The following is a 22742-nucleotide window of genomic DNA, read 5'->3' as shown; positions in this document are numbered from 1 at the left end:
GAACAACTGTTGACCTATAGTTGCAGAGCAAATTACATTGCATGACACATCCTTTGCAATTTTTCAACAAATTCAACCAAAAGACGGCCACAAGTTGTTAGAGGAAGTTAGAGTCAGGGGAGATCTCAGTTTCTTAGAGAAACATTTTGACAAGCTGAATATTTTTAAGTCAAAATGAGGAACAGCAAGCAAATTTTAACTTCTCATCACTGGTCCTCCGCCTTTTTTTTCCAGGGAGTCGCCTATTTGCGACACCTCAGAACTGCGCCCAGCACCTGCTAAATGGAGAGACTCTGAGCGGCATCTACACCATTTACATCAACAGAGACCCCAGCCAGGGGGTGCAGGTGTACTGTGACATGACCACGGATGAAGGAGGCTGGATTGTAAGTGGGTGTAAAGACAGCTAGTGTATAATTATGCACTAATCTGAGTATAGGATGTACTACTTTGATGGGTTGATCTGTAACCTCCATAGTGTTTTGTTAGATGTGTCTTGTGTTGTTATATGTGAACACACCATAACAAATTCCTATGAGCAGTGTGGTTCAAATGGCTACAATAAACCTTCTTGCTTTGCAGGTATTCCAGCGTCGTCAGAACGGCCTGACGGACTTTTCCAGGAAGTGGAGTGACTATCGCGTCGGCTTTGGAAACCTGGAGGATGAGTTCTGGCTTGGTAATTCTCCCACTAGATAACGATTATATAAACTGTGGTTCCAAAGGAAAGGTTCACTCATTATGTTTAGTTGTCAAATGCAAGACAGAGAAAAAAACATATTGAGTTTCTGAAAGTCTGCAGGCTTGGATAGAAACATGTGTTGTATCACTCGGCGAGGTTAAGGTGGCAGGGGTGAGATTATCTGCATTTATTTGTTTTTCTTGGAAAAAAAACTGACACTGATTGACTTGTAGGTGAATCGCACATTTCACAGGTAAGGTCAGGTCTGTCACCGCCGTATTTCAGCCTGTCACCCTGCCCAATATATTTCAGCTGCATTTTATGGGCAATATTGAGCTGCAACCTGCCACCCATTTTGTTCAATTTCTGCTGCAGTTTTCTGAAGGCTGTAACACTCTCTCTGTCTACACCCTATCCCCCATGACTGAGGTGGATTTAATAGGTACAATCAATAGAGGTTCATAGCTTTCACTTGGTTTCAATTGATATATCTGTTTTACGGAGAGGAAAGATGTCTTCAATATTTTGTGCAGGCTGTAAAGCCCTTCTCGTCAGATTTTTCACGTTGTGCGAAGACAGAGAGTCGTGCCGCTCATCTCGTCTTTTACCACTTGACTTCACAAAGTCTATCCGATTCATTACTGGAATCTCTGAAAGCTCATTTCTCTCCGAAATGACTTGGTAATTGTTTTTTTTTAGCGTCACTCTGATCCAAAGACAAAAACAACAGAACGTCCTCACTGCTTTGATGGACGGCTGAATACTTTTCACCCCGCCCCCCCCTCCAAATCTCATTATGAAACAATAATTATATTCATTAAAAAATGTGCAAATGACTCATGTTTCTTCATGGGCCAGTTTTTGTGTTATTGTTTTGGTGCAGATGATTAAAGGAAAAATATTACATGAATATTTCATCAAGTGAATCAGGACCTTGAGTGGAATGTTTTTTTGAACTTTTTGATTAAAGAAAGAAATAACACGGCGGGGAAATTTTACAGCATTGCATTATCGCCAGAAGGAAGCCTGCTACTTTGCTGACACGTTTTGGATAATAATGCAAGATAGCTGCGGCATCCATTTGTGACTAAGCACGCTGTAATAGGTAAAAGCATAAAGGGAATTTTTGTTTTTTTAGATCTAACCCATCATGAGCTGACAATATAATATAATCCAGTAAAAGAGTGTACAGTTCTTGTTGAGTATATCAGATTTGTTTGGGGTGGGGGTTTCACGCTGGCTATTTTTAAAGATTTATTTTGAGTTGTTGTTGAGCCGAATTAAATAATATTGTCAGCTGTTCCTGTTACTGTTATGCACACAAGAGAGCGTGTTCAAAGGTAGCTCTTTATCTCAACAGGAAAAGTTGGATTGCTGTCTACTGGTATGAATTAATAATTTATCTGTTTTTGTATTTCAACAAAGAAGAGAGGAAATTACTCCCAGAAGCAAAGAGCTTTTGATAAAAATATTAAATATTTTTGTAGGATGATACTGCACACACACACACACACACACACACAGAATAAAGAGAGAAATCCCTCTCCTTTGCACACTGTTAAGTATTGAGTGTGGATAGTGAACTATAAAGTGACAGGAATGTTTTTTCTCTTTCTGATGGAGGCACCTGAAGGCATCGCATAGAAGCTTCCTGGCACACATCTGAAAGATTGTTTTTAATGGCTTTGTCAGTACAATACAGTCTAAAGATGCCTGAGCATATCTGCCTCACTGGCTACATTTCATCTGACCTGTTTCCAGTACAGCTGAATCAGCTATAATTTGCCCTCTCGCCAATTCTGAGCAGGCGCCGTAGCACGGTACCTTCATCTCCAGGGTCTTCCTTTACTTTCTAGGTGCCTCCCAGGATACAATTTCCCCCATTCCATCCTATTTCTTCTGGCTGCACTGTAACTTTGTCCTCAGTGCACAAAAGCAGCTTAATGTAACCTCAGGGTGTGGAGCGTCAAGAGCGGCCCCATAAAGCGAGACAGATATGCTGACAGCACGGCACACAGAAGCCTCAGCTTTACAGGTCTTAACACAAAATGTTGAGACCAGAACACTAATTTCTTTAGTGTATTACACTTATTTTAGTTTTATAGTTTTTAATCTGTATTTACACTTTATTAGGTGCACCTGTTCAGCTGCTCATTAGCACAAATATCTGATCAGCCTATTACATGTCACCAATTCAGTGTATTTAGGTATGTAGACATGGACTAGAACAGCGGTCCCCAACCCCCGGGTTTGGTACTGGGCCGCGAGAGTTGAGGCTTGGGTGTGAAATTCATCATTTTCAGGGTTTTTATTGGTTTTTAGTGTTATTTTTTTATCGTTTTTATCATTAACTCGGTTTCCCTGGGTCTTTTCCCATGTGTTATGAATGAATCTTCTTCTTTTGGTACCGGTACTGGTTTTATTTTGTTGTATTTATCCGCGACACCTTAAAGGCCGGTCTGTGAAAATATTGTCGGACATAAACCGGTCCATGGTGCAAAAAAGGTTGGGGACCGCTGGTCTAGAGGACTCGCTGAAGTTCAAACCAAACATCGAAATGGGGAAGAAAGGAGCCAAAACCCATGCCACTTGAATGTGGCATGGGTTTTGGTTCCAAATAGGATGGTATAGTATTTCAGTAACACTCATTACAACTAAGGTATGCAAAAAAGCATCTCTGAACACACAATACGTCAAACCATGTGGCAGAAGACCAAAGCAGGTGCCACTTCTGTCACTTCAGACAGAGCAATCAAGGCTGTAGTTCACATAGCCCACTAAAATTGGACAATAGAAGATTGGAAAGTGGAGCCCAATCTGCTTTTAAGGGGCCCAAAGCTCAGTTGGGTCCCTTAGTACCAACTAAGCTTTGTCAAACACCACAGACCACCCAAGTAGTGTGGCTGATCATCTATTTATGACCACAGTGTACCCATCTTCTGATCGCTCCTTCCTGCAGTATAATACACAATGTGACAAAACTCAATTAATGTCAGACCGGTTTCTTAAAAATGACAGTGAGTTCACTGTATTCATATGGCCTCCACAGTCAGTGCTCAGTCCAATAGAGCACCTTTGGGATGTGATGGAGCAGGTTATTCACATATTGGATGTGCACCCAACACATTTCCAGCACCAAATATTGCCTTTTTTCAGTATAGGGGTTCAGTATATGCATTACTGCAAAAACACAACACTTTGTGAAAGCAGCTGACTCATAGTCATCTAGACATTGTCATGTTGGCCATTATCAATAAATATGCATCAAGTGTCATCAGGCTGGTTGGGTTAACAAATTCTTCCATATATTAGTTTTTGTATTAGCACTGTTAATTTTTATTCCAGTTAACTCCAGTTTTTTCTGTTCATCCACGGGTTAAAATAATTGTGAGCAGGAAACCATTAGCACAGGAATCACCAGAAACATTACTGATGGCTTTCTGCTCTTCAGCTGCCCTGGTAACACCATGACAGCATGATCCGGTATCCACCTACGGGCACCATGAAAATGAAACTGCAGCCATCACTACATATATCGCAGGTTTTTGCAATGTGTTATGAGAATATCTTTTGTGAAAAGGATCCGAGGAGGCGGAGGAAAATTATCACTCTAGGGTGGGTGAAATTTGTGGTGTACCTGATGTAAGGCCTACTTTTCTAACCATAATGTATGCTTAATTTAAGAACAAAATCCACAGGGTTTCCTTGCAGTATGCAGTGTTGCCCCCCTGGTCAATAACACTAATTGTCTTTTAATGTGTTTACTGCCTAAAATGCATGTAAAAATCAATCAAACCCTACATAAGGCCCAGTGTCAACTTGTTTCTCCTGAACGAGCAAAGTCTCTGATGACAGGAATTACACTGCTTCGGAAAGCCGATTGTGAAATGAAATGCTGGTTTTAATCGCTGCCCTCATCAAGCCCCAACACAGCGAATGTTGCATTTTTTGCAGTATATTATGTGTTATACATAGACATCTGTTGCTAGCCAAAATAAACAAGTAGAAATGAACATTACTTCCTCCCAAATCACTGATCAGAATATCCCAGCACTCCTAAATGTTACAGGGAGCTATGTTCATATCAATTAACCTAATTGCTATGTTTCTGTTGCGTCTCATTCTGGCGCTGTAGTCGCTCTCATTTCACTATTCACCGTGTAAAGATAAGATAAGATAAGATAACCTTTATTAGTCCCACACGTGGGAAATTTGTTTTATCTTATCTTATCTTATCTAAAGAAGTGTATCCTCATAAAAAAGTGAAGGTTATCGTCCTACAGATGGTCACTGCAGTTCCAGAGTAGGTGACCTTCACTCCTCTTTCAAGAGATTAGGTCACCATCGTAGCCCTGGAGAGCCATTGCAGGGAACATTTAGCTAATCACTGCCTCTGCACACAGAATAGCAATATACTGGACTGTAGGAACCATAAACATTGATACTAAATCCACTCAAACTGAAAAGAAGGGGCACTTAACTGGCCAGCAGTAAAGAATATGGAAATTGAACTTTCATTATTATCCGTTACAGCTTGAGAACAGCCATTTTTATTGCAGCTCTAGGCCAATCTATTCTCCCCACCCCCGCTGACCTTAACCGGCTTATCCCGAATCCAATGTCAGTTTGATGATGTCATAATGGAGAGAAACGCACAGCGACTGTGTGCGATTTGCGATCATTATCCCCTGCTCTCGCTTTTTCTTTAATCCCCCTATTCCTTGTTTCTACTTCATTGTGAGAGAAATGTAGTGGTAATAAAATTTGATGAGATGGTAATATTGGTAGTATAATAGGAGAAGAGCGCAATAGTGTGTCACAATGCATTTTTAATTGCAGCAGTTTGGAATAGAGCAGTCTGATCCCATAAAAGTGTTGGAAGAAGAAAAAAAACGATGTGCGACAGATTAATTGCTGATAATGCGGTGATATGCTATGGATATTAGAGATGACTGAGTGTTAAACACAGTTTTATTATAACAATAGCTTTTCCCCTGTCACCCTAAGTGCCTTTGGGTTGTAACATAGATTTTATCTACTTTCCATTGACATATTACAGCAGATTTAGTTTCCCTGCTCTCCCCCGATTTTGACTTCCTACTTCTTATCCGCGAAGGTTTGGGGATTTTATTTTATTTATTTGCTGCTCAAAACGTTCCAAGGGTTCAGAAAAAGTGCATGTGTGTTTCTGTCGGAGGTTAAGCAGAGAAGGAGGCTCTTTTTCCAAATGGGTGCTTGTTGTAATCTGATAGCGAAGGCAGTTCCAATCGCTCAGGATAGTGCGGGGCCTTATCGGCTGTCGGGGCTCAAACGAGCCCCCCGTATCTGCTACCTTTGAGATAGAGAGCAAAGCTGCATATCTCGGGAACTTGGCATTTGCCGGAGGGCTGGTGGTGACAGTGTCCACCGGCCGACACTGCCAATGATATACAGTAGAGCCACAAGACCAGCTGACGAAGACGCTTGACATCGGGCCTGTGAAGATTCAGGTGGTTAAAGCAGTCACAGAAGAACATCCAGGGGCGATTAGGCGTTTGCAAACAACAAATTGTAAATTGTTCTGTGAATTCTTTTAAGGCTTTTGCCTTATCTCGGCAGCACAGTCTTCATTTAAATCTGCTACTGCTCATTTTTGCCTATGCTTGCACATCTTGCTGATGTTTGAATGTAGACTTCCTGTTACAGGAAAGTCTGACTAAACCTGAAAATCTTTTTTTTTTTTTGGTGATCGAGCGTTGGGGTTATTCAGACAGGAAATATAACAGTTTAAATCTAAAATTGCACATTTCTTTGCAGGTTTAGACAACATCCAGAAGATTGCCGCTCAGGGCCGTTATGAGCTGAGGATTGACATGAGGGACGGACAGGAGTCAGTCTACGCCAATTATGACAAGTTCTCCATTGGAGATGCAAGAAACCTCTACAAGCTCAGGATAGGAGAGTACAATGGCACCGCTGGTAATTTATATGTATATATATATATATATTTATATATATGTATGCCCCAAAATAGCCAGTGGTGACATTCAGCGCTGTCAGTTTTTGCTATATGACCCTCATTTTATGTCAGAATTGTCCCTATGCCTCTGCCATTTTTTTTCTTGTCGTTGTAAACCTGCCTCAGCACTCCTCCACATTTCCATTCCTGTCCGCTCAGTCTGTTACTGTGACAATATACCACAATTACCCATGATGCCCTTATGTTTATGATTGTAATTCTCTCTCTGTCAAGATAAACTCAAAGAGCCTGAAGTCGGGACTTTTTTCCTCTTACATCTCCCCATCACCCTCCTGCTTTTATTGGGTCATTTATGTCCCCCTGTTATTCACAGAAGTTCAGTGTTTCCTAGGAAGCAGTACTAATATTATAAGCTCTCTACACCTCTCTCTCTCTGTTGTGATCCCAGGTGACTCTTTGAGCTACCACCAGGGTCGGCCCTTCTCGACAAAAGACAGAGACAATGACATCGCTGTCACTAACTGTGCCTTGTCATACAAAGGAGCCTGGTGGTACAAGAACTGCCACCGGGCTAACCTCAATGGCAAATACGGCGAGTCCAGACACAGCCAGGTCAGTGCTCCTATATACATATATATATATATATATATATATATATATATATATATATAATATGATGATAAATATAACGTAACGTGCTGAATGAATGATATATAATTTTGACAATTTTGTGGTGCAAGTTTTTTTTTTTTTTTTAAAGAGGGCAAAACTACTGTGTTTGTTATTTAAAACATGAAGAAGTCTCTTAGAGCAACCTGAGAGGTTTATGCTAGTTTGACAGTATGTTCAGGACACAACTTCAGTTTGTGCGACCAAAGATAGTTATTTTGTTTTTTGTGCTTCCTGATTTAATTTGTGTTTATGTTCGAAAATATGATGTAAACCACTCTATTTTTCCTTCTGGGATCACCGGGCTGAGTCACACTACAGTAAAAGTAGGGTGGCATTCTCCTTGCAAGTAGGAAAAATTGGGTTGTTTTTTTTTTGCATCAGGCAAGTTGTTACAGCAAAGTTTGCAACGCCTGGAAGAAGGCAGCCTGTCTCCAAACAGCCACAATCTGACTCCAATCACTCTCAGACAATTGCCGCATTATCACAAGACCGCTTGAAATTGCAACTTGACCCCATTCGGTTGCAAATTGATTGCCGTTTTATTGTCATCTTCATGCAACAAAGTCACTTTGAAGGCAGCAGATGACTGCAAGTGGTCACAAACCTGATGTACAAACGATGTCCTGGAAGCAACTGTTTCAGAGGCAACAAGATCGCAGATTCAACACATGCAATAATTTGTTTGCTGTCTCTAAACACTGCTTTCCTTTGTGTGACTTTAGCATGAAAATTTAACTGTCAGCTCATTGCAATGGGAATGAAATTCAACACAGTTTAAGTGTTTCCATTAGAAATGACAGATGAGAAGTAGTTGAAGGGAAAGTTGTTAAAAGCCCTTTTGTGGGTTATTGAGTATTTTGGCCAGAGAGTCAGTTGCAGTTTGCTTCCATGTCCAACTTATTTTATATACGTGGTGAAAACTTTTGAAATGTCAAAACAAGCTGATGCTATGGGATTAAAACTGTAGCCATGAAGTTAGACATATAGTGCATATAGATGTTGTTCATCCACATCTTCACACAAATACCAAAAGAGCTTTGCAGTCGGTGTGAAATACCTCTGTTCAGATTATTGGCCAACAAATGTTTGTGCCGAATATTTTTGATTTTGCAGCTATATTTTGATCTTTTAAATATTACAGCTTTGTCCTCTTAGATATTTGTGTGAAATCTTTTCATAATGTGTTCTGCGAGACCACGCTAACCTTGATCTTTGATGACCGAAACTGAATAACTTCATTCTTGAATCCAAATCAACTTTGTGCCAAATTAGCTCCCACGAGGTGTGCAACCGATACCATGTTCACAAGAATAGGAATCCTTTGAAAACTTCATTCAACCTTACTGCACGAACGTGCCAGTTCTAAGTGGGAAATTTTTTAAAAAGGTGTTTTTTTGGCTATTTGAATGAACCAAGTCTTAAAGTAAATGCCATCTTTTGAAAATGGCTGCATTTTGAAAGTGTATCTTGGCATTTACAAGTCTCACTTTAATGGGATCCAATACAGAACAGTGATTAAAGGCTAAAACTTGTCATTATGAAAGGGTAATAATTAGCGAATGAAATCACATGGAACTTGCTACCAGCATCCATCTTGATGAAGGAGTTTTTTAATGAAAGGTCAAAATTTGAAGGACCAAATCTGCTACACCACTCGTCTGATTTTAATGGAACATGTAAAGAGGATGGCGCTTGATACTAATTTGTCAAGAGATACGCTTTCATTTCCCAGTAAGTTCAAACAATTCAAGCATTTCAAGTTCCTTTAAGGAATGGAACAAATTGTTAAATGTGAGATTAAAAATAAAAAAGCACCGGCACCCCAGCCGTACATGAAAATGGACACTTTTTTGTGTTTGGTACATGTGATGTGGGATAATTGAGGGCTTTTCGTGTCCCTTCTGACTGATGCGTGGTATTCCTCGTTTTGCTTGCTCCATGCTGAAATGGCTCGATGTGTTGTGTGAAGCCGTGATTAGGATTTTGGAGCATCGCCGCTTCTCTCACTCTGCTCCCGTGCCTTCCTCTTCATCCGTTAATGACATGAAACGGGAACAGGTGGCAGCAGAGATGGACGGCCATAAAGACACGTCGTGAAAGAAATGTTGGTGGTGATGGGGATTAGAAAGGCTAGGCTCAGACTGTAATTACACCAGGGTTGTATTTGTGCTAGCTATTAAGTCAGGATTCCTATCATCCTGGATTGAATGCTTCATTTAAATGAAAACTACACTTAAATAGAAGCATAACTTTCCCATCTTCAGAAATATCTCATATCTCATGTGCTCAAAAAAAAAAAAATAAAAGAAGAAGAAGAAAAAAATCCTGTTTATTCGAGCTGCTTCCCAAATTGTGCTTCTCGCTTTTTTACAGGGTATCAACTGGTACCACTGGAAAGGCCACGAGTTCTCCATTCCCTTTGTGGAGATGAAAATGAGGCCGTTCAATTTCCGCAGCATCAGCAGCAAGAGGAGGCGGTCTGCCCCTGTATAGATGAATCGCCACGATCCAGCCCAGAGTCATGGATAAATGGAGTTCGGATGTTTTTGCTATTCGCGTGCCTCACTGACAGGAGCAGCAGGCTGGGATGTGACCGCGGCAGGGCAACGTTAGTGAGGCTCAAAGAAGAAGCAGAATATGACAAAAATCTACTAATATTTTATTAAAACATTAACAAGAAGGTGTTATAACCACGGATGTAATCGTAAAATAGCAGAGAGGCTCGAGCAACGTCCGAACTCTGTTGATCTCTGCACCTGCCCAGCTTTAGCTGTCTTACCCTGCTGTACTTCTGCCCAGAAGTTAGAAGACACTGTATGTAATTTATTAAATACTTTGAATGAAAATGGTTCTGTTTGCTGTATAAAACAAACAAAAAGACAAAACAAGAGGAAAGGCAAACCAGGAAGCTTTGGGTTTTTTTCTTTTAATCTGTGATTTGTCTTTCCCTAGGATGTGCTCAGAAACGCCCTCAGGAGTGAGAGCTAGCATTGTTTTAACTGTTACAAAATAACACTTTTAACTAAAAGAAAAAAACAAAAAAAAACTGTATATGCCCTTAAAACCCTCTGTAAAATATATATCTATTTTTATACCTGATATTGTGACAAAGTCCATTTATTTGATGCCTTGGTTTTCGACCCTATATTAAAATTAATATTAATTTTATGGATAATTAGCATTAAAAAGCAAAACATTCACAAAGCAGTGCACCAGCAGCAGCTTCATAACCATCTACTTTATTTTTTTCTGTAACATTATCTTATGGATTATGGATTTTAAAGCAGAATAAAACTGTTCTCTTATAATTATTATTATTATTATTATTATTATTATTATTATTATTATTACTACTACTGGTGGCTACGCTGAGACAGTATTTGCACTGTGAGTGGGAACACAGCAAAGCTATTGTCGTTCATTCACTTCATGTCTTCAGTTGCTAATGGGCATTAGATTTTTCGAGCTCGTCTTCTTGGCCAAAAATAACAATCTCTTAATTGCTTTTTGACCCCTGCTATAGATGCTGTGATTGCTTGCAGAGATGGTGCTGATAGATGCAACATTTAACCAAAGATCTGCATAATAACGGCCCGGCCTGCTGTTTGGAAAGATGCCAGTCACCAAAGTCACTGAAGCAGCTTTTTCCCCCCTGTGTTAATAAGAGTCCCACTTTTTCAGGGGCTTTTTATGGTAACCGTGTCCCCGGGCGTGATTTTATGCATTATGATCACTAAATTCTATGCAGGGGAAAGTCAGGGGTACAGCGCATGTTTTAGCCTGCCTCTCTCCCACTGCTGGCTGAAAATGAACCTAACAAAGAAAGCAGAACAGTAGGTGGAGAGGAGCCAAGTCTTTCTTCTGTGCTCTTCTTTTACTCGCTTCACAATTTAAGCTCCCCGGTGAAACAACAAAATCAGCAAACACGGCTGAGCCTGTATTCCTTTTTATCTGGGTGGGTGTAATCTGCAGCATGCCCACCAAACATTTTGCTTTAATTCACCGCTCACAGAGTCGCACAAAGTGTTGGGAGCCAGTTGGTTTTCTTGAAGTTGTTTTCTTGGAGTTTCCTGGCTCCTTTGCAGGGGGGAAAATGCTGTCTGCGGAGTCGGAAGATGAACCACACAGCAGTCCACGGAAATCGATGTCACCATCACTGCAAGCGACATTTGGTCTCACGATTGATAATCTGAATCCTTTTTTTTCTTTCATTTTTTTGATCAGCTGGAAATGGACTTTTTCTTTATTTCTTCACTTTTCTCACTGGAGCGAGTAAGCGACTTTGGCTCCTATTGCGACTTTGTATATTTGTCTTTACTTTTTCCACCTTTAGACTTTAAAATATTAGTAACTCCCCCCTCTATAAACTATTAACAATATACTCATGTAGATATAGAGCTGAAAACAGCTTTTGATGTGTTCCCCCTTTAGATGCAAACTAATTCAAGAAGCCCTTTTGAACATCTCCATTTTAAGTGCTGTATTTTTAACCAGTGTTGTGCCGAAGGGTGGATGGAGACTTGTGCATGTTGATTAAAATGCAATCAAGAGCCTGATAGTAAAAACCATATGTCCTAAGGATGCGTTGCAATCTGATTTGTAGTCACATTTCTTTGTTGATCTGGGTAAAAGGTGCTCCTGAAGTTTGTTAGGTAGAAGATATAGATCACTTTGATTATCAGCCTCCAAGTCAGGTGATCACATGATCTCTCCTGAGTCTGATTTATGTTTCAGTGTCTAAGTAACTGCTTCAGTCCATCCCCTGTAGTGATTTATAATAGAATAGAGAATTATCTGTACTTATTTCATTAACTAATTAGATGAAGTTTGCCTCATTGGGTTTTGTGTACGAGGAACAAAGGTTGGGAAGCTCTGCAGAAAAGGAACAGAATGTCATTTGCATTGCGAGGAATACCTCTCGCTGCGAATTATAAGGTGCTCTTAAAGAAAGCTAACGTTATATTTCCATTGATTTTGTTTTTCTTCTATTTTGCAATAATCCTTCAACTGTTTCTAACTTCACAGAACGAGCATTACGTTTAACGTCATCCACAGATCCACATCCATTCTTCTTCTTTGCATTTACATAAGAAAACAAATCCAATTAAATTCTACAGAAAAACAGGGGCCTGAAATATTTTCTTGATATTATTTCCTTCTCTCATTACCTGAGATCAAGTTGTGTTGGTATTTTTTTTTCACATTTGGTCTATATTCTGTGTTTTATAAAATCTTTTCCACCTATTGCACAGCATCCGGTTTAAAAAGTACATTTTACCCCCATTGCTTAAACTTAAGACTCGTACTGAACTTCTTACAAGTTACAATACCACCTTTAACCAATGTTATTGCAATTATATGACCTTTTTATGCTACTGATATACTGACAGCATAATATTTAGGGCCGAGCCAAACGCTTAAAAGCTTGGAACCTGTCCGTCCTAGAAATCACAAATCATACACTTCTCCTTTTTTTCTCCCAGTAATCATTTACATTGAGTTAGCTAAAACATTGGTGATGTTCTCTGTAGACACAATAGGACAATATTGACCTTGTGTCCATATATTGTATAATTACCCAGTAATGTATTTATCTCGACTGGCCCACTCACTTGAGAGGATATCTGCTCCCTTTATTTATTTCACTGCTATTTATTTTCCTGTTTCTTTGTGACTGATGTGACACAAAAACAACAAAAAAAGAAAATGCTTTTATTTATTGGGTTTGTGTTCACAGATTACTTAACTGATATTGCCACCGTGGTTGGTAATAACTCTTATATAGGCAGATAATGTAACTGCATTCATTTGACAAATCTTGCCATGGAAATGTAAATGTTGATAAAATGTGATCTTGACTGTTTGAAACGCTCATATAAGCTGAAACTAGGATTTATTGTTGGATAACCTTGGATATTACTGTCAAATTTAGCTCTAGTTTGACTTAAACATGTACTATATAGTTCCTTTTTTAATACATTTTCTACATATTAATAAAATATTCAAATAGTCTGAATCGGTGTCTGACTCTCCTTTTTGTTTCGTGAGCGCTGACTGCAAGCTGTTACATAAATTTGATGGTACAATGAACTGCTCACGGGGTCTTTAACTTGCTTGGATGTATTTGCTTAACAGACACTTATTTTTGAGTCACATTTTATATTAAACAAATGGAGTTATGGTTACCGTGAAAATCCTTCTCCATTTTGCTCCAATGAAATAACGAAGCACAGAGAACCAACTCCATGTCCTAAACTTATCAAAGTCCCTCCACCTCTAATTGGAGGCCATTAAAAACTGAACTGAAATGCAACTTCTACTTGTGAATACTGGCAGGGGCAGTAATATGTCAGTGTGGTTTGGCTACAAGACCTTTAATTTATTCTCAAACAGAGAGACAAAACAGGCCTGCATGAACCTAAAACAACCCAACCTATGCAATATTACAACACCTAGGTACAGAAGAACAATAACACATTCATTTTAAATTTTAATCATCTACAAAGAGGAAGATTTTTTTAGTATTGGTGCAATTTTAAGTGAAATTGTTTTAAAAAACAACCATGGGAATGGGATTATCAGGGAAGGAGGTGGATTGTGTTTAAATTGAATAGTTTAACCTTCTGGAAATACACTGTATAATGTCTGCTCTGTAAGGTTAGCTTAGAAAAAAGAAGAGAATCAGCTGTATAGTCTACAGTTTAGTCTTTTTACTCATTGTAGACAGAAGTAAAATGTGTATTTCCTGTATTCAATACATGAACATTTGCAGTACACGCTTGCTTCTTCCACAGGAATTAAGAGGCAGCCAGGTGCTGGTAATCAACTGCACTTGGTTAACTGATCATTAGTAAGTAGGGATTTCAAAGAGTTGCCGTGCTGGAGACAGTGTAACCACTCGAAAAAGCGAACATGGTAGCACAGCTTAGGTTTGTGCTTTTTTTTCCCTGAGCCAATTTAAAGCCAATCATTTTACGTTTCCGAGGAGAGAGGCGGGACCAAAGTTGACGATCTTTGGAGAGCAGAGCAGCATCAGATTAAAAATGCCCAAGGCTAAGCGATCAAAAGTCTGGCTGTACTTCACAGCAAAAGATGCAAACTAGTGATGGTGGAATTTGATTCTTTTACTGAATCGAGTTTTAATGAGTCACTCACCAAAGGAATCGGGTTTTTGAGTCATTTGAGTCAACCAGTCTGTCTGCCAAGAGAGTGCAAAAATGTACATTTTCACTCAAACTTAATTTGTTTCCTTTTAATGTAAATCCTTTTGCTAAGAAGTGATTTTTGCAACAGGACAACTATTTTATATAGCCACAAAGAGCAAAAAATTTCAACAGAACATTTCAATAGTTTATTTTTCAAGGATTAGTATTTTCCTTACATGTGTCAAAGTATATTTTCTCATCTAAATGTCCACTGAGCTGTGAGCCAGGGGAGAGTGCGTGTTAACATTGGTTGTCTGTAATACTCATTGAAATGAAGCAGCTCTATGATTCAGGAGGAAGAGTGAGTGGTGAGTGATTCCTCTCAATGATCAGCATGAGAGACTGAGAAAGTCACAGTGAAAAGGATTATGATTCAGCACAGGAGGGATTTCTGCTAGTCAAGGTGATTCTACAGGCTGTTGAATCAGCACAGGGTGGGGTTAGCGAGTCATGAGTGCATGCTAGTCTGTGATTAAAAATTTCTCAAATAACTGCATGATTCAGATTAGGCCAATATGGCAGAACAATGGCGGAGGACTCTAAGCGATTTTTCACAGGAGGGAGGGGTTAAGTCTTGGATGCAGCAGCTAATGATGTCTCCACAGGAGGGGGGGTTAGCATCATATGATTAGCTAGCTCTAAATTCAGCTTTAGGAAAGGAGGGGTGAGTAGCTCAAACCGGGCATGTTAGCAAGCGATGCTACTGTGAATGAGCTATTGTCTTGATGAGCTTAAATCAGGGTTTTTTCTTCCAGTTCAGAGCAGAAATGTTTTGTGTTAAGATACTGGATGTTGTGTATTCTTCACAATTTGAATTATAAGTTATATATGCACAGCTAATGAAATTAGTTTGCTAACAGCAACAGGGATGAGTCAGTGAGTCAGATTCATTGTTTGATCATGATTCACGAGTCAGTAAAGTGATTCTCGAGTATTAATCCATTCTAGTGTTTGGTCATCACTAAACAAACTCAGCAGCCTGCAACAAGTGCTTTAAGCTGAGTTTGTGATATGTTAGAGTCAAGCACAAATAAATGATGAAACACCTGGCGGACTTTAGCGGTTTTTAAAGTGAAATAAAGGTTTCAGCTTGAGACGAGACCTCACACTGCACATCTACTGCGGGTGTGGTGCCTGTTATCGGAACATGCAACATCCCCACAATAGAGAGTCCTGGCCCCTAGCCCTGTCAGCGTAGCAGAATTGAACGGATGATGATGGCAGCAGCAGCCGTTCTCCTCTGATAGTAGCTTCATGTTAATCGGGTGTAATTTTCGTTGAGTAGGCTAACACATTATTACATTAATGCATGTAAGGTGAACTAGCAAACAGACGTATCCTTACAACAGCTGTCTTCTTGTTTGATGGCAGAGGCTCTCCTTCACCCTGGCCAAAAAGGTAGCCCAAAGAAAAGTGGAAAACAGTTAAACATGAGAGGTTTTTGGACAAAGTTTGTGTTCTTCCATTGTTTAAGCACTGCTTCCAGCCAAGAGTGATACCATATATGCCCAATAGCTGCAGACTGGCTAACATTGTTATCTTGAGACAAAAAAGCTGAACATGAGAGTTTTGGACCAATTTTGTGTTCTCCCCATTCTTTAAGCACCGGTTTCACCATTTCTTCAAGCACTGTTTGGAAGTACCGGTTTGGCATGGATCGGATAAAACGTGGTAAGATCACCCATCCCTTTTAGTGAGTGTCAACATCTCTATGAAAGCGGAACTTCAGCTGGTGTGGAGCCCAGCAAAGTTGCCCCAAGGTCAGACTGTGCAATGCTGAGAGAAAATGGAAAAAAACAGATCTACATGTCAGACTCTACTCTAGGCTTCAGTTAGCATGTTAGATGTTAAAGTTCATGACAGTATAATTAGAACAAGACTGAACAAGTGTGGCTTTTTCAAAAAGTTGCCAGTAACAGCTCTTGTTTCTGTGCCTCAGGTTTATGGTAGCACTCACATAGGTTTGTAAAGTTGCATTTCAACAAATTTAAAGACTTCTGGGATTTTGTACTTTGGAGAGACAAGACCAAAGTTGAGATGTTTGGACATAATGTACAGCATCACATATGCAAAAACCAAACACAGCATATCAACACAAACATATCATACCAACTGTCAAGTACGATGGTGGAGGGGTGATCTGTCGGGCTCCAGCCAAAGTCACAAGACTGCTTCATGCTTGTAGCCACTGAGTCAACCATCACCTGCCAAAGTCCACTGGACCATGTGAGAGATCTCAGTCCAACAAATAAAGTTTTGCAAAAATTGAGTTTTGCAACAGGACAATGATCGCAGCCACAGCAGCAAAACGACAACAGAATGGCTCAATAGAAAAGAATCAAAACATTCAAAAGCAGGCATTCAAAGAATAGTTGTATCAAATTGAAATGCTGTGGTATTTAGAAATTACAGAGGATGAATGTCTGTAATACTCAATGAAATGAAGCAACACTACCAAGAAGAGTGGGCCGAAATTCCTCAACAATGATAATGAGAGACTGAGAAAGTCACAGTGAAAAGGATTAGTTCAAGGTATTTCTGCTAAAGGTGGTTCTACAGGCTGTTGAATCATGAGGTGGACTTATTCACGAGATTGCATGGAGTCTGTTTAAAAAATTTCTCAAATAACTGCATGATTAGGCCAATATGGCAGAACAATGGCGGAGGACTCTAAACGGTTTTTCTGCCAATTTAACTTGGATGCAGCACCTAATGTATGTCTCCTAAAGGTAGGGGAACTTAGCATCATATCCTTAGCTGTAAATGTAGACTTTATAAAGACCATTTTGTTAAAATGATGATTTAAAAATTTCCAGCAATGATTAGCATCTGATCTGAAATCAAACAACCATGAGCCTGCAGAAAAAAATATGTGCAACCACAACTATACCCATGATTGTGTTTTTTATCAAAACATTATAATGGAGATATACAAGCAACAAACCTTCAGTTCAGCAGTTTTAAGATTCATTGTTTGATTGCAGCATGTTCTAATTATCCAATAATAATCCATTCAAGTGTTTGGTCAGCAATAAACAACTTTGGTAAGCATGAGCATGCTGCACTGGAATATATGGAGTCAACACAAATGGGAGTCACACACAAAATCCTGATTTGTGGAATACAGGTCAGTGAGTCTTCTCTAATCTGTTCAGTCTTTACCAAAACAAAACATGTCACATGCACAACTGGATCATTAACACAAGGTCCTTTTCACAGGGCTACAGTGTTGGAACTGAAAAGCATTCGGGTGACATTTTCTGTATAATTTGCAACAAGGAGATTTAAAACGTATCCTTTAACTAATTCAAACCAGTTTATCATTTCAAAGTGGGATTTGTTTGATGAATGATTGCGTTCAAATGGGTAACTGTGTTTAGTTTTACAAGTTGAGTGCCAGTTCACCCCATGTTGAGTACTACTAAGCCTGGACTGGAGCAAGAAATGCTTTATGTTGAACTTATCAACAAAGAGATAAAGGCTAAAATGTCTCAAAAGCTCACCAGGTATCACCATTTCTTCAAGATTGCTTGGACGTCAGTGGCATGGAGTTATTTCGTGGTAAGATCAGCCACTTTTTTTTATGAGTTCCTCCATCTCTTCAGTTAATGGACTTGGACATTTGATTTGTCCAGTCTTCACCTCCAGCAGTATTTATACTCATTTTCCATTAAATCGTCAACAGCATGGTAGTGTAGCCTGTGGGCAACCCAAATCTAAATCTCATGGGTGACTCTTGTTTTTGAATTCCCAGTAACCTCTTGTTTCCTGTGCCTCAGGTTTAGTTCCTCCACTCACATGTGCCTATTGCTTTGCTCAGCTCTTCCACACTGATTGAGGATTAAGCCAGTGTGCCCCGCTCACTGCTCTGCATCGTTTCTCTCATTGGGATCCCCTTATATCCAACCAGCATGTCACCCTCTCACTGCTGGCTAAAATGCTGTTCTCCAGCCAAAGTCACACAGGCTACTTCATGCTTGTAGCCACTCACAAACACCTGCCAACTTCCACTAAACCAAAGCTGAGATAGAAGACTAATTATGTCAACTGCAAAATAAACATATTTAGCTCAGTCCATATAATTGGACACTGGCCCTTTTTTTAAGGTATTCAAATGAGTTATGAAATAAAAGCAGGCATTCAAGAATAGTTGTATACAAATTATAATCCACATTATTTAGAAATTACAGAGGATTAACTCTGGATCTTTTTCATGGCAAATACATTTGAAAAAGGGCGGACCAGTTTGGAAACAGCATTGCTTGGACCAGCAGGTGGGGACATTTTCTTTCTTCTTTCAACTCTTTTGTTGTTTATTATAATATTTAAAAATATGAGAGTTTGTTACCAAGGCAGCAAAGGCTATATCTCACAAAAGTATAGTATATATCTGCACTTTGTGTATATTTATAATCCAATATTTGACATTGTCAAACAACAGCGCACATGACACTTTGAGCTGAACCTGCCGAGGCTGCAAAAATGATGAAATAAAATTTCCAGGCTAGATTAGATCTGTTCTGACGTCAAAACCAATTACGAGAAGTATGTCTAATCTTGATTGTGTGCTTTAACAGAAAACATTGTAGTGGAGATATGAAGCAACTTAGTGTTTATTAGCTTACTCATTCATTTTGCAAGATTAAGCTGGGGGATACAGTTATTATGTTGGACTGGTGCAGAACTACTAAGCATCACATGCTACACTGGTTTATGGACACAGATTTGGGAGTCACACAAAAAATCCTGATTTGTCCCAACACTTCAAGAGTCTTCTCTATGTCTAAGCTTTTATTGAGAATGATGTTTACATCTGATATCTTAACACAAGGTCCTTTTCACAAAGCTACAGTGTTGTGAAAAAGTATTTGCCATTTTTTGTATATTTGCCGCATTTAAATGTTCCAGTTTATCAAACAAACTGATTTGTTTGATGAATGATTGAAAACAAATGATTAACCAGTTTTAGTTTTGGAAAGCTGAGTTCAGTTCACCCCCAGGCCTGAGTACTACTAAGCCTATTGAACCAAGAAATGATTTGTGTTGAACTTGTCTGGCAAAGAGAGGAAGGCTAAAATGTCTCAAAAGAATCCAGCAGCGAAACAAAGTCATTGGCATCTACAAGTCTGGAAAAGGTTGCAAAAGCATTTCTAAGGATTTGGGACTTCAGTGAACAACAATGAGAGCCATTATCCACAAATGGAGCAAACTTGGAACAGTGGTGAACTTTTCCAGTCGTTGTCCACTCAAAACTACTCCAAGAGGGCATCAATGACTCAATCCAAGGTCACTAAACACTTCCATATTAAAGATATTACCATATTGTGCAATTTTGTGGAGAAAACCTCAACAATCAAGTGACCGCTGAGGAGCAAGCACTTTGTGATGGTGGGAAGGAAAAACTCTCTTTTAACTGGAAGCACCAGGGAAGTTTTTTTTTTTTTTTTTAAATTTACAAAACCTTTAAAAACTGACCTTAAATGTAAAAAATACAAAAAATGTAATTAAATATTGGTTTGGTCTGTATACTGTAAAACATATGTACCAAAACAAGAACAAAAAGCCTAAACAACCCAAAACTGAGCATAGAAGACTAATTAGACACGTAAAAATAAACATATTTACAATATATAACACCACTGATCTCTGCTATTTAACCATAAATCGCTTAAAAGAAATATTCTGCTCTTCTTCCTTTTCTGGAGGCAGTGGGAAATGGCGTGAGCCCGATTTGCTGTTACTGCAGTGTGGGAAGCCAGATCTGTGCCTTTGCTCTCCCTCTGCTCTCTCCTATCTTGTCCCTTTTAACTTAACTTCTAAATCACCTTTCTATCCCTTTTAAGAAGTGAGGCTCCATAAATGCTAAAGAGGTAAATATTATTTCTCAGTTGCAGTGAATGAAAATAAAAAAGCTAAACAGAAGAAAGAAGAAGAGAAATAGAGACCAACTTATTAGCTGAAACAAACATTTACAATATGGTTCATAAATAGTTTTGTTTTCTGGAAAGTATCCCCTTTCACTGAAACCGTACAGTTGGTACATTTTATTTTTAAATAGCTAATTTATTTGGATAGAGTACTGGTGAGGCTTAAAGTAGGGTGCATGGCTGCTGTGATTGACAGAATTGCTGAAACAGGAGACAAAACACAATGGTCTTTCATCTTTATGGGGTAATTGGAGTTTATCTTAACAGGACCTCTTGACCATGTTTGCGGTCTTGGTGGTTTTTGGAGCATTTTAATGGAATTATTTAACCAATAAAATGGCTTTTTGTGTAGCCTGAGTGAAATGTTAGTGATTTATTTTGCTGTTACTGCAGTAATTATGAGATCTGTGCCTTTGAAAGGTTATACAATTTATGGATGTAGCTACAGCTAAACTTTCCACTAGGTTCCACTAATTTAGCTGATCAAAGAGTACGTCTTACCCCAAAACGTAACATAGCAGCAGCCAAAATGGCACCTTCAGGCAGAGATATTATAAAAAGGCTTTTTGTAGTGTACTGCTATGCATTACTGTACTGACTAAAACCCAAGTATCAGGTTCAGTACTACTCATTTCCCTCCAATCTTCCCCAAATGCTTTCTGTGCATGTCTGTGCTAATCTTAGCTATAGACTCACACTTCCCTATTTTCATGAAGGAAACGGAACTCTTTTTTTCTTTGAAAAGGCTTTAAAAACCATTCATGTTTAATGTCTGTTGTCACTGTAACTCTTGCACTTAAAAAAAGCTCTATTTTAATCTGCTTCATTTGCATACTGCCATTTATGTGTTATGATTTTGTACTCTGTATTTCATATGGATACTGTGTATCTTGGAAATTGTCATACAAAATATAATATTAATCTTAATTTTAGACAGTTTCCTTAGATACAGTGGATAATGTATCTACTATGACATCACCCACTGGCTTATGAAGTCCCGTTTTGAAGCCTGCTGTCAACATTTTGGCTGCAAAAACCAAGGTATGATAAAGGGGGGCAGGTCTGACTGCTAAAACACATAATCATTGCCTAACGAGCTGACTGACAGGTCATTAGCCAATGAGCCAGAAGTTTCATACCACAGATAATCCTTCATTTTGAAACATGGTATGACCAAGATTTACAAAACAAACTTGATTTTTTTATACAACATGACCCCAAAATTAGTAACTAGGACCATAAAATTATGAGAAAAGTGTTTATAGATGTCAAGTCAGAGGGATGTTTTCCCACAGAGTTCTATAATCCTGGAAGTTTTTTTGTAACTGCAACTATCGCCAGCTGGTGGCCTTGAGTAGAATGCAGGTTTGAGGCACTTTGTCAGAAACCACGTCCACGTTTTATACTATCTGTGATCATAACTAATGAACCATTGGTCATGCCTAATCAAGACATTGTCTTTTGTTTGTTTGTTTGCTTTGTTAACTGTAAATGCTCTCATGAAAAAGTATTGAGAAAGTTTGTTTTTACATTAAATTAAATACCAAAAAAGCACAAATGTGTGGAATAAGATGCTCTACTGCACTGTGACAACAACAGTGGGGAAAAAAATATGAGGCTTTCTGTATGCAAAGTATGATGGAAAAAAAAGCTACTACAACTCAGTTTAGAACTAAAATGCCATCGGCATTTGTGCATTGCAAGTATTGTTACATTATTTTGCAAACCCAATTATTTTAAATCATTTATTTCCACCCCAGGGCCACTGGTGTTTAAAATAACTTTATTACATTTATATATCTAAACAGAAATAGCAGCATGTTTATTATCTAGAACTCCCAGGTGGAACAGCATGACTTCTTAGGGCTCATTGTGTGAAAATAAGGGATAAACTCGGAGGAAGTTGTAACAGTTTTATTAGAAATGAGGTTGTGACTAAACTTCGGTTCAGTCGTGTGCCAGTCCGGATAAAAAGAATTACCAATCATACAGACAGAGGGGCTACAGTGCACCAGCCTGGAGATTATTCAAAACTAAACACAGAATTTAAACATTAATGAAGTCAGGTAAACATCATACCCTTATGTGGAGCAGCAACACTGTGCTTTTTAATTAAATTATTATTTCACTAGCCATTGCACTGGACATATAGTGCTTGTTAGTTACAGAGCACAACTGATGAAGCCTCTTTAAAGCCCAGCAGGCTCAAACTGCTACACTAGGATGTCTTTGCCCTGACACAGTTCCAGCCATAAGATGATTTGTTGACTCCAGTATGTCAGCTCACTAACTCAGCT

The 22742-nt window shown here is 38.9% G+C and overlaps 1 protein-coding gene across 2 annotated transcripts in view; it reads left to right on the top strand.

The window, feature by feature from the left end:
- tnr (tenascin R (restrictin, janusin)) overlaps nucleotides 1-13015 on the top strand; it is a 200296-nt gene extending 187281 nt beyond the window's left edge. For both annotated transcript variants that reach the window (XM_039601635.1, XM_039601636.1), the window contains 5 exons: nucleotides 235-386; nucleotides 583-679; nucleotides 6479-6640; nucleotides 7090-7253; nucleotides 9687-13015. In XM_039601635.1, the coding sequence (XP_039457569.1) occupies nucleotides 235-386; nucleotides 583-679; nucleotides 6479-6640; nucleotides 7090-7253; nucleotides 9687-9806 (695 nt within the window). In that variant the 3' untranslated portion in view covers nucleotides 9807-13015. The remainder of the gene's footprint in view (nucleotides 1-234; nucleotides 387-582; nucleotides 680-6478; nucleotides 6641-7089; nucleotides 7254-9686) is intronic.
- The last annotated feature ends 9727 nt before the right edge of the window (nucleotides 13016-22742 follow it).

The sequence above is a fragment of the Oreochromis aureus genome, linkage group 18 (genome assembly GCF_013358895.1).
Source record: "Oreochromis aureus strain Israel breed Guangdong linkage group 18, ZZ_aureus, whole genome shotgun sequence".
NCBI lineage: Eukaryota > Metazoa > Chordata > Actinopteri > Cichliformes > Cichlidae > Oreochromis > Oreochromis aureus.
The sequence above is the reverse complement of the archived record's forward strand: the minus strand, read 5'-3'. Positions and strand labels throughout refer to the sequence as shown.